Below are 12500 nucleotides of genomic sequence, written 5' to 3' on the forward strand. Positions count from 1 at the left end.
CAGAACTGCAGCACCAGTGGCCCACAGCACTGTAAACACCCCCCAAAGCACCGAAGGCCAATGTGATGGACCAAAGACCACACCCCTTCACACTGAGGACGTCAGGGACATTATAAGGCCACACCCCTTCACACTGAGGATGTGAGGGACATTATAAGGCTACACCCCTTTACACTGAGGATGTGAGGGACATTATAAGGCCACACCCCTTCACACTGAGGATGTGAGGGACATTATAAGGCCACACCCCTTCACACTGAGCATGTGAGGGACATTATAAGGCCACACCCCTTCACACTGAGGATGTGAGGGACATTATAAGGCTACACCCCTTCACACTGAGGATGTGAGGGACATTATAAGGTCACAAGATAAAATGCACCCCATTAAAAGGTCGCTTTAAAAAGTTTTATGCTTCTTTGTATGCTAGCAGGATCTTCACATATCAAATCCTGGCTGTGTTCGAAATAGATTACTACATACTGGATACTGCATACTGGACTCAGTATACACTGGATACTGCATACTGGTCCTCGTAGTAGTATGCAGTACAGTTTCCATATGCGACAAAAGCAAAGCACACTACGGGGTCACGTGAACGTAGCGTTGCATGATGGGATGCAGTACACCACGAAGATAGCTCTGTTCGCGTACTGGAATATTTTGCGGAAGTAGTAGGTCATCCGGGTATGTTTCGCGTACTGGAAATTTTCATTTTGGTCACATACTGCATACGACATACTGATTTGGGGCTCGATCAGTATGCCAGTAGTATGTAGTAAACTATTTCGAACACAGCCCCTGAGTTTGCGCATTTTTCATGCACTGATGCATTTTTATATGTAAATATTTCCATTATTCCTCTTTTGAGAATTATGTCTTACATGGTTTGTTGGTCTCTGTTGTTCATGTTGTCTCGGTCTCTCCTCTGATTGACAGCCGAGTTTGGAAGTTAACCACCACGCGGGGAAGTCTTTGGACAGCTTCTGCAAATGGCAGAAGTCCATCCAGCATCGGAGTGGTCATGGCAACGCCATCCCTGAGAATGGCATCGCTCATCACGACACAGCAGTTCTCATCACCAGGTCAGCGTTTTTCCTTGTCGTCATGACATCAGGAATTTGACTGACAGGCAGTCCGTAGCTGTTAATGACAGTTAATGACACTTTTAGAAGAAGGCTTCAGTCTTGAAGAAGATCTAGAGTATTTTCTTTCAACCTGAAGGCTTTATGGGTTCTTTCTGGAGGGCAAAGGGTTCTAGAACACATTTTTTCCTAAGACTATATACTAGTGATTATGTAATTCAGGAGTGGAGCTGGAATTGAGGATGTCTGCACTGTTGTGTTGTCCCATTGGGTTACTGATTTTATTCAGAATAATGTTTCCCAGTCCTGTTCCTGTTTCTTCTTCAAACACACGGATCTTAGCTCGCTAGCTAATTCCAAAGCTCCTCCTGACAGCGTGCAGCACATCCGCGCTGAGAGCCGCCGGGTTCAGACAGACCCAGGCTTGCTTCTCCAGACTGACTGTCTGGATGTGGGCCAGAATCATGTCAAAATCTGTTTGTCTCAGTCTTTCTTTTGGCAAGAAAATGCTCTGGACCACTAGGCACACACACACACACACACACACACACACACACACACACACACACACACACACACACACACACACACACACACACACACCAACACACACCAACACACACCAACACAGCTGTCTGAAATATTGGTGCATTTAGCCAGGAGGGAGCTATGCTATGGAAACACTGAGGCATCGTAGATGGAGTCATTGTAGGACAACAAGCATTTTCTTAATATTTCTTACATTTAATGTTTAAAATTGCTATGTAAGTATGTGTATACATGTGTACTTGTGTGTGTGTGTGTGTGTGTGTGTGTGTGTGTGTGTGTGTGTGTGTGTGTGTGTGAAGGAATGGAGCATGTCTGTGAGATTAGTGCTGTTAGCATTAGCACTTCCTGCTGTCATCCAGTCTCAGAGTCTAAGAGGCAGGACACCATTTAGTTTGTGGAATGTGTTCACCCCTCCTGTGGTGTGTGTCCCCGTGAGTGTGTGGGCATGTGTGCACGTGTGTATGTGCACATGTGTGTATGTGTGCATGCTTGTATTTGATTGTGCATGTGTGTGTGTATCTGTGTTTGTGTGTGTGTTTTCTGGGAAGACCATGAGAAGCACTGTGGTGAGCTCACGTCTCTTCTCTGATGTTCTAGATACGACATCTGCATCTACAAGAACAAGCCGTGTGGAACCCTAGGTACGACTGGAGTTCCCAACATGCCACCTCACCTTCCTCACGCTGTCACCTCCCTCACACTGTTACGTACAACACTCTCTCCTGCGCTTCACTTCCACTAGCAAATTATGATCTCTTTCCTGTGTGTGTGTGTGTGTGTGTGTGTGTGTGTGTGTGTGTGTGTGTGTGTGTGTGTCCGTGTGTGTGTGAGACACAGGTTTGGCCCCAGTCGGTGGGATGTGTGAACCAGAGAGAAGCTGCAGTATAAATGAAGACATTGGCCTGGCTACAGCATTTACCATCGCCCATGAGATTGGACACACGTGAGGGTCTTCTGTCTTCTCCACACAGCACGCTCCTCCTTCACATCTCTCCTCCATCCACTTCTCCACCATCATACATGTCTGGAGCAGGGTCTTCACAATCCTGTCAACAGAGGTGTCAATTCCAGGTTCAGAAAGTAAAAGTCCTCACCAGGATTTTGCTCAGGCTTCCTGGATTGTGTTGATTACACAAATTTTACCTGGATTGCACTAATTAGAAAATCTAGCAAGCTTGAGCAAAATCCTGGTAAGGACTTTTACTTTCTGAACCTGGAATTGACACCTCTGCCTGTCAAGAATCACGTACACTTGCTGGTATACAGTATATGTTCTGATGAATCTGACTGTTCTGATGATTCTGGATGTTCTGATAAATTTTAGTGTACTGTTGATTCTGGCTGTTAGTATGTTCTCATCTGTGTTAGTGCAGCTCTGGCCTGTGTTAGTGTGGGTCTGGCCTGTGTTAGTGTTGGTCTGGCCTGTGTTAGTGTGGATCTGGCCTGTGTTAGTGTGGATCTGGCCTGTGTTAGTGCGGGTTTGGACTGTGTTAGTGTGGGTTTGGACTGTGTTAGTGTGGGTCTGGTCTGTGTTAGTGTGGGTCTGGTCTGTGTTAGTATGGGTCTGGCCTGTGTTCGTGCGGGTCTGGCCTGTGTTAGTGCGGGTCTGGCCTGTGTTAGTGCGGGTCTGGCCTGTGTTAGTGTGGGTCTGGCCTGTTTTAGTGTCGTTCTGGACTGTGTTAGTGCGGGTCTGGCCTGTGTTAGTGCGGGTCTGGCCTGTGTTAGTGCGGGTCTGGCCTGTTTTAGTGTCGTTCTGGACTGTGTTAGTGCAGGTCTGGCCTGTATTAGTGTAGATCTGGCCTGTGTTAGTGTGGGTCTGGCCTGTTTTAGTGTCGTTCTGGACTGTGTTAGTGCAGGTCTGGCCTGTATTAGTGTGGATCTGGCCTGTGTTAGTGTGGGTCTGGCCTGTATTAGTGTTGGTCTGGCCTGTGTTAGTGTGGGTTTGGACTGTGTTAGTGTGGATCTGGCCTGTGTTAGTGCGGGTCTGGCCTGTGTTAGTGCGGGTCTGGCCTGTGTTAGTGCGGGTCTGGCCTGTGTTAGTGTGGGTCTGGCCTGTTTTAGTGTGGGTTTGGACTGTGTTAGTGTGGGTCTGGTCTGTGTTAGTGTGGGTCTGGTCTGTGTTAGTGTGGGTCTGGTCTGTGTTAGTATGGGTCTGGTCTGTGTTAGTGCGGGTCTGGCCTGTGTTAGTGTCGTTCTGGACTGTGTTAGTGCAGGTCTGGCCTGTGTTAGTGTGGGTCTGGCCTGTTTTAGTGTCGTTCTGGACTGTGTTAGTGCAGGTCTGGCCTATGTTAGTGCGGGTCTGGCCTATGTTAGTGCGGGTCTGGCCTGTGTTAGTGCGGGTCTGGCCTGTGTTAGTGCGGGTCTGGCCTGTGTTAGTGCGGGTCTGGCCTATGTTAGTGTGGGTCTGGCCTATGTTAGTGTGGGTCTGGCCTGTTTTAGTGTCGTTCTGGACTGTGTTAGTGCAGGTCTGGCCTGTATTAGTGTGGATCTGGCCTGTGTTAGTGTGGGTCTGGCCTGTTTTAGTGTCGTTCTGGACTGTGTTAGTGCAGGTCTGGCCTGTATTAGTGTGGATCTGGCCTGTGTTAGTGTGGGTCTGGCCTGTTTTAGTGTCGTTCTGGCCTGTGTTAGTGCAGTTCTGGCCTGTGTTAGTGCAGTTCTGGCCTGTGTTAGTGCAGGTCTGGCCTGTGTTAGTGCAGGTCTGGCATGTGTTAGTGTGGTTCTGGCATGTGTTAGTGTGGTTCTGGCCTGTAGTGCAGGTCTGGCCTGTGTTAGTGCAGGTCTGGAATGTGTTAGTGCAGGTCTGGCCTGTGTTAGTGCAGGTCTGGCCTGTGTTAGCGTGGGTCTGGCCTGTGTCAGCATGGGTCTGGCCTGTGTCAGCATGGGTCTGGCCTGTGTCAGCGTGGGTCTGGCCTGTGTTAGTGTGGGTCTGGCCTGTGTTAGTGCGGGTCTGGCCTGTGTTAGTGTGGGTCTACACTGTGTTAGTGTGGGTCTACACTGTGTTAGTGTGGGTCTGACCTGTGTTAGTGCGGGTCTGGCCTGTGTTAGTGTGGGTCTGGCCTGTGTTAGTGCGGGTCTGGCCTGTGTTAGTGCGGGTCTGGCCTGTGTTAGTGCGGGTCTGGCCTGTGTTAGTGCAGGTCTGGCCTGTATCAGCGTGGGTCTGGCCTGTGTTAGTGTGGGTCTGACCTGTGTTAGTGCGGGTCTAGCCTGTGTTAGTGCGGGTCTGGCCTGTGTTAGTGCAGGTCTGGCCTGTGTTAGTGTGGGTCTATACTGTGTTAGTGTGGGTCTGACCTGTGTTAGTGCGGGTCTGGCCTGTGTTAGTGCGGGTCTGGCCTGTGTTAGTGTGGGTCTGGACTGGCCTGACCTGTAGTCTGTGTAGCTCTCAGCTTCCCCCATGTGGCAGAGACATCAGGGAACTGCAGAAGCACACAGGCCCTGGGGCCCGTCTAGACAAGGGGGCATGTTTGTGTTGGATTATACAAATGCCAGACAGTGCATGTCATAGTGTGTGTCTGTGTTGTGTGTGTGTGTGTGTGTCTGTCTGTCTGTGTGTGTGTGTGTGTGTGTGTGTGTGTGTGTGTGTGTGTGTGTGTGTGTGTGCGTGTGCGTGTGTGTGTGCGTGTGTGTGTGTCTACGGCAAGTATTCAGTTCGAATGTCAATAAATGAAAAATGTGTCAACTGATGCCCTGATCACATCCATGCACCCATCTCTCCACCATTCTCCATCTCCCTCCGTCTCTCCATCTCTCTTCATCTCTTGCTCCTCGTCTTCACCTCCTCTCTCTCCCTCTCACCCTGCAGGTTCGGCATGAATCACGATGGTGTGGGAAACGCGTGTGGAGCACGTAGTCCAGAGACAGCTAAGCTAATGGCCGCCCACATCACCATGAAGACCAACCCCTTCATCTGGTCTGCCTGCAGCCGAGATTACATCACAAACTTCCTCAAGTGAGAATTTAGCTCAAATGATTCGTGATGTAGCTCAGAGTCACACCACACGTTTTCTAGAGCAGATTGTACAACATAATATCTACAGGAACTATCTGTAAATGTCATTTGAAACACTGGTATCACACTTGGTATTACAGAAACCTTGTGAATTCATAGACTTCATTAGTCTATACCTTATATATTCTTATATAAACTATAAACTTTATCTATTTTCTCCTAGCTTTTTTCATATAAAAACATGTTCAATATATATGTACAGTATTTTCAAGGTTTCTTATTATGATGGACATTTTTCCTCTTTCTGTGTGTGAGGGAAACATTTGACCATATTGTTATCATAAGAAAATGAAACCTGATAACTCTTGTTAACAGGAGAGCAGTTTCTTCTGTTAGCATACACGGTCCATTTGAAAGGGTTAGTCTGCTTAGCCCTGAATGCTGACAGCACATGTCTGGTGATGGTGCTGCCTTTGTGAACCCAGGGGCCTCTCATTGGGGATGGGGCTGCCGGTGTGAACCAGCCCCGGTTCTGGACTGCTTTGCTTGGGGGGGCAGTAAAACATAATGAGGGGGCATATTGATAGTCATGTTTATGAAGCCAGAAATATATTCAAGGCTTGATTTGTGCATGAATGATGACTATTGATACTGGCTTAAAGTGATGTATTAGGTAAAGAAATAAAAATGCACATTTTCGAACTTAAAACACAATGATTAAAAAATACATGTTGATTATGTAAATGGAGAACAAAGATTATCTAATTGTATTTCATTTCAATACTGCCATTACTAATAGAACAACTCTATTTCTTGAAAGGCTGACAAATGTACCTATACACAGACTGAGAATATTCAAACATGGAAATAGGAATGAGTGAGAATATTTATATTACTGGGAAATTAAAATATAAAGAAAACAAAAGAATACAAATTCTGTTATAAAAGGGAGTATTCGTCACATTTCTATTTTGAAAAAGAAAAAAATATGAAAGTACATAAAATAAGAAATCTATCTACTGCACTTTAATGGTAAAAAATCTGGTAAAGTATTGAAGTTTTTATTGATGTTATGAAATGTACTGGTACAATGCGGTATTTATGCACAGTATAACAATACTGGCTGTGATGGCGAGGAATCGTTTAAACCAGGGATGTCAAAGTCAAAAACACAGAGGGCCAAAAAAACAAATTTGCTACAAGCTGAGGGCCGGACTGGTTCAATGTTTATTAAAACATATTGAAATGATTGCACATAGCCTATTGAACCAAGACCTAACACAGTGTATATTATTTAATGTTTAAATGAATAAAGCACTATTTTCTTATGGATCTGTCAGTAATTTCAAGTGAAAACATTTTTCAACAGGCAAACAGATAAAAGCAAACTTCCTTCAAAGAAAAATCACATGTAGACACACAGGTTTACCTTTTACCTCCGTGAACATGTACTCTGCCTCCCACCTGGCTTGAAACCCTTCTCAGTGTCCACCTTACGTTTAGTCATTTTTGAGAAGGGGGATAGCTGAACGTTGATGTCTGCTCTGACTGCTGATTTAGGTTTATACTTTCGCGAGTGACCATAGTGCGCGACTCCGAATTTTAATGTTGCTTTGTGTTGCAGGTTTGAAAAGTGCTGCAATTTAGGCTAAAGTACTTGAAAATGTTTTAAATTGTAACTACTTCGTTTCACAACAAATATCTGTCTGACTGAACAGTTCTCTTGTATTACGTTAACAAATACGAGCCTCTTGTAATTCCAGGACGAAACATGAGAGAACGTGAAGACGTTAAGATTGGGGAAAATAAACAACCATTAAATAATGTGAATAAAAAGCGAATTATTTCGAATCATTTCGAGTATATGTATAAATATTTAACATATTTAAGTTTAACGTGCTGGAAAATATTGAAATGGACCTTTAAAGTGACGTACAAGTGCTTGAATTCCACCTTATAAAGGTGTATGAACCCTGCAAACATGACTTTGTTCATTGCGCTGGCGGAGCCACTGCGATTACGTCATTTTCGCCGCGCGGACCCTCGCGACGCTTCGCGCTGCAGTGACTTCGCGGGCTACCGTTGCATTGTGGGGAATGTAGTGTTTGTGCGTACAAAACACCATCGGGCGGCTGTGGCCTGCGGGCCGGTTCTAATAGTAATTAAATATCATCCAGGGGGCCATAGATAATCAATTCGCGGGCCGGATCTGGCTCGCGGGCCTTGACTTTGACATATGTGGTTTAAACCATGAGCCGCGACGGCTTGCACGGAAAGAGCAGCCTCGCGCGCTGTCGTGCACCTCTCGAATTTTGTAACTTCGCGCGCGCCGCGCCTCAGCGCAATGAACAATGTCATGTTTGCCGGGTTCATACACCTATACAAGGTGGAATTAAAGCACTTGTACCTCACTTTAAAGGCCCAGTTCAATATTTCTCAGCACGTTAAACTTAATTAAGTTATTTATACATATACTCAAAATAATTCGCTTTTTTAATCACACTTTCAAAACGCCCAATCTTAACGTCTTCACGTTCTCTCATGTTTCGTCCTGGAATTGCAAGAGGCTCGTATTTGTTAACCTAAGACAAGAGAACTGATCAGTCAGACAGATATTTGTTGTGAAACGAAGTAGTTACAATTTCAACATTTTCAAGTACTTTAGCCTAAATTCCAGCACTTTTCAAATCTGAAAAAGCAACATTAAAATTCGTCAGGTAAATGTTCATTCCCCTGTTTTTTTATTACCACATATCGTTTCGGACAACACTGCGCGGCAAGTATTTAAACGCTTCCGCCGTTCGCGCAGGTTTAGGAGAACCAAGTTAGCCTAACCGCTAACGGCTAATAAAATAATTTAAGCAACACCTATGTAAGAGGTGAGTAACATTAAAGCAACGAAAAACCACAGTTAAGCAAATATTACCATGTGGAAGTCATTTTAAACTCAGAAGAGTGTTTACCAGTATACCTGTCTTTCCCTCACACTAACAGAACATATACTGCCGAACTGAACCGTTTGGGGCGGTCTGCCGATTTTTATATGACTCAAAGAGCCAATCAGGAATAAGCAAGGAAATATCTTCACGCTGTAAAGCAAAATGCATTTTTGTGATTGGTTCAGAGATAATTTAAAAAAAGCCGTTGCTTGCATTGTGCTTGGGGGGGCAAAGACACAATTTGGGGGGGCAATGCCCCCCTCTGCCCCCCCCCTAGCGCCGGCCCTGGTGTGAACCCAGGGGCCTCTCATTGGGGATGGGGCTGCCGGTGTGCACCCAGGGGCCTCTCATTGGTGATGGGGCTGCCGGTGTGAACCCAGGGGCCTCTCATTGGGGATGGGGCTGCCGGTGTGAACCCAGGGGCCTCTCATTGGGGATGGGGCTGCCGGTGTGAACCCAGGGGCCTCTCATTGGGGATGGGGCTGCCGGTGTGAACCCAGGGGCCTCTCATTGGTGATGGGGCTGCCGGTGTGAACCCAGAGGCCTCTCATTGGGGATGGGGCTGCCGGTGTGAACCCAGGGGCCTCTCATTGGGGATGGGGCTGCCGGTGTGAACCCAGGGGCCTCTCATTGGGGATGGGGCTGCCGGTGTGCACCCAGGGGCCTCTCATTGGGGATGGGGCTGCCGGTGTGCACCCAGGGGCCTCTCATTGGGGATGGGGCTGCCGGTGTGAACCCAGGGGCCTCTCATTGGGGATGGGGCTGCCGGTGTGCACCCAGGGGCCTCTCATTGGGGATGGGGCTGCCGGTGTGCACCCAGGGGCCTCTCATTGGGGATGGGGCTGCCGGTGTGCACCCAGGGGCCTCTCATTGGGGATGGGGCTGCCGGTGTGAACCCAGAGGCCTCTCATTGGGGATGGGGCTGCCGGTGTGCACCCATGGGCCTCTCATTGGGGATGGGGCTGCCGGTGTGAACCCAGGGACCTCTCATTGGGGATGGGGCTGCCGGTGTGAACCCAGGGGCCTCTCATTGGGGATGGGGCTGCCGGTGTGCACCCAGGGGCCTCTCATTGGTGATGGGGCTGCCGGTGTGAACCCAGGGGCCTCTCATTGGGGATGGGGCTGCCGGTGTGCACCCAGGGGCCTCTCATTGGGGATGGGGCTGCCGGTGTGCACCCAGGGGCCTCTCATTGGGGATGGGGCTGCCGGTGTGCACCCAGGGGCCTCTCATTGGGGATGGGGCTGCCGGTGTGAACCCAGGGACCTCTCATTGGGGATGGGGCTGCCGGTGTGAACCCAGGGGCCTCTCATTGGGGATGGGGCTGCCGGTGTGCACCCAGGGGCCTCTCATTGGTGATGGGGCTGCCGGTGTGAACCCAGGGGCCTCTCATTGGGGATGGGGCTGCCGGTGTGAACCCAGGGGCCTCTCATTGGGGATGGGGCTGGCGGTGTGCACCCAGGGGCCTCTCATTGGGGATGGGGCTGGCGGTGTGCACCCAGGGGCCTCTCATTGGGGATGGGGCTGCCGGTGTGAACCCAGGGGCCTCTCATTGGTGATGGGGCTGCCGGTGTGAACCCAGGGGCCTCTCATTGGGGATGGGGCTGCCGGTGTAAACCCAGGGGCCTCTCATTGGGGATGGGGCTGCCGGTGTGAACCCAGAGGCCTCTCATTGGGGATGGGGCTGCCGGTGTGAACCCAGAGGCCTCTCATTGGGGATGGGGCTGCCGGTGTGCACCCAGGGGCCTCTCATTGGGGATGGGGCTGCCGGTGTGAACCCAGGGGCCTCTCATTGGGGATGGGGCTGCCGGTGTGAACCCAGAGGCCTCTCATTGGGGATGGGGCTGCCGGTGTGCACCCAGGGGCCTCTCATTGGTGATGGGGCTGCCGGTGTGCACCCAGGGGCCTCTCATTGGTGATGGGGCTGCCGGTGTGAACCCAGGGGCCTCTCATTGGGGATGGGGCTGCCGGTGTGAACCCAGGGGCCTCTCATTGGGGATGGGGCTGCCGGTGTGAACCCAGGGGCCTCTCATTGGGGATGGGGCTGCCGGTGTGCACCCAGGGGCCTCTCATTGGGGATGGGGCTGCCGGTGTGAACCCAGGGGCCTCTCATTGGGGATGGGGCTGCCGGTGTGAACCCAGGGGCCTCTCATTGGGGATGGGGCTGCCGGTGTGCACCCAGGGGCCTCTCATTGGGGATGGGGCTGCCGGTGTGAACCCAGGGGCCTCTCATTGGGGATGGGGCTGCCGGTGTGAACCCAGGGGCCTCTCATTGGGGATGGGGCTGCCGGTGTGAACCCAGAGGCCTCTCATTGGGGATGGGGCTGCCGGTGTGAACCCAGGGGCCTCTCATTGGGGATGGGGCTGCCGGTGTGAACCCAGGGGCCTCTCATTGGGGATGGGGCTGCCGGTGTAAACCCAGGGGCCTCTCATTGGGGATGGTGCTGCCGGTGTGAACCCATGTTACTTCGCAGCTTCCTCTGTTTGCAGTTTCACCATATTCTGCATGACCTTATCAGAAGCAGTCGGAGGCATAGCTGTACTGCCACATGTAATTTGTGAGTAACGTGTGTTTGCACATGTGTGTGTGTGTGTCTTCCTGTAGCTCTGGGATGAGCTCTTGCGTGAACAACGTCCCCCCGAAGCAGGAGTTTGTGTACCCGACCACGGCGCCCGGGCAGGTGTACGACGCTGATGAACAGTGCCGATTCCAGTATGGAGTGAAATCTCGGCAGTGTAAATACGGGGTACACACCACTCTCCCCACATACACACACTCTGATCACACCACTATCCCCACATACACACACTCTGATCACACCACTCTTCACACATACACACACTCTGATCACACCACTCTCCACACATACACACACTCTGATCACACCACTCTCCACACATACACACACTCTGATCACACCACTCTCCACACATACACACACTCTGATCACACCACTCTCCACACATACACACACTCTGATCACACCACTCTCCACACATACACACACTCTGATCACACCACTCTCCACACATACACACACTCTGATCACACCACTCTCCACACATACACACACTCTGATCACACCACTATCCCCACATACACACACTCTGATCACACCACTCTCCACACATACACACACTCTGATCACACCACTCTCCACACATACACACACTCTGATCACACCACTCTCCACACATACACACACTCTGATCACACCACTCTCCACACATACACACACTCTGATCACACCACTCTCCACACATACACACACTCTGATCACACCACTCTCCCCACATACACACACTCTGATCACACCACTCTCCAGACATACACACACTCTGATCACACCACTCTCCACACATACACACACTCTGATCACACCACTCTCCACACATACACACACTCTGATCACACCACTATCCCCACATACACACACTCTGATCACACCACTCTCCACACATACACACACTCTGATCACACCACTCTCCACACATACACACACTCTGATCACACCACTCTCCACACATACACACACTCTGATCACACCACTCTCCACACATACACACACTCTGATCACACCACTCTCCCCACATACACACACTCTGATCACACCACTCTCCACACATACACACACTCTGATCACACCACTCTCCCCACATACACACACTCTGATCACACCACTCTCCACACATACACACACTCTGATCACACCACTCTCCCCACATACACACACTCTGTTTACATACACACCCTCTGATTCTGTTAACATACACACACATGCACGCATGCATTAACATTATTCATCTAGGAGACTCTTCTATCCCAAGCCACTTATGAAAGAGAGCAAATGTGTGTGTGTGTGTGTGTGTGTGTGTGTGTGTGTGTGTGTGTGTGTGTGTGTGTGTGTGTGTGTGTGTGTACAGGAGGTGTGTAGTGAACTGTGGTGTATGAGTAAGAGTAATCGTTGCATAACCAGCAGCAT

The 12500-nt window shown here is 49.7% G+C and overlaps 1 protein-coding gene across 1 annotated transcript in view; it reads left to right on the forward strand.

Annotated features, from left to right (window-relative positions):
• adamts10 (ADAM metallopeptidase with thrombospondin type 1 motif, 10) overlaps positions 1 to 12500 on the forward strand; it is a 57532-nt gene that overhangs the window by 18380 nt on the left and 26652 nt on the right. The window contains exons 7-12 of the mRNA XM_077004286.1: positions 940 to 1085; positions 2232 to 2275; positions 2472 to 2577; positions 5434 to 5580; positions 11123 to 11264; positions 12442 to 12500. The exon at positions 12442 to 12500 is cut by the window's right edge and continues 49 nt beyond it. Of these exons, the coding sequence (XP_076860401.1) occupies positions 940 to 1085; positions 2232 to 2275; positions 2472 to 2577; positions 5434 to 5580; positions 11123 to 11264; positions 12442 to 12500 (644 nt within the window). The remainder of the gene's footprint in view (positions 1 to 939; positions 1086 to 2231; positions 2276 to 2471; positions 2578 to 5433; positions 5581 to 11122; positions 11265 to 12441) is intronic.

The sequence above is a fragment of the Brachyhypopomus gauderio genome, chromosome 4 (assembly GCF_052324685.1).
Source record: "Brachyhypopomus gauderio isolate BG-103 chromosome 4, BGAUD_0.2, whole genome shotgun sequence".
In the NCBI taxonomy this organism is placed as follows: Eukaryota; Metazoa; Chordata; class Actinopteri; order Gymnotiformes; family Hypopomidae; genus Brachyhypopomus; species Brachyhypopomus gauderio.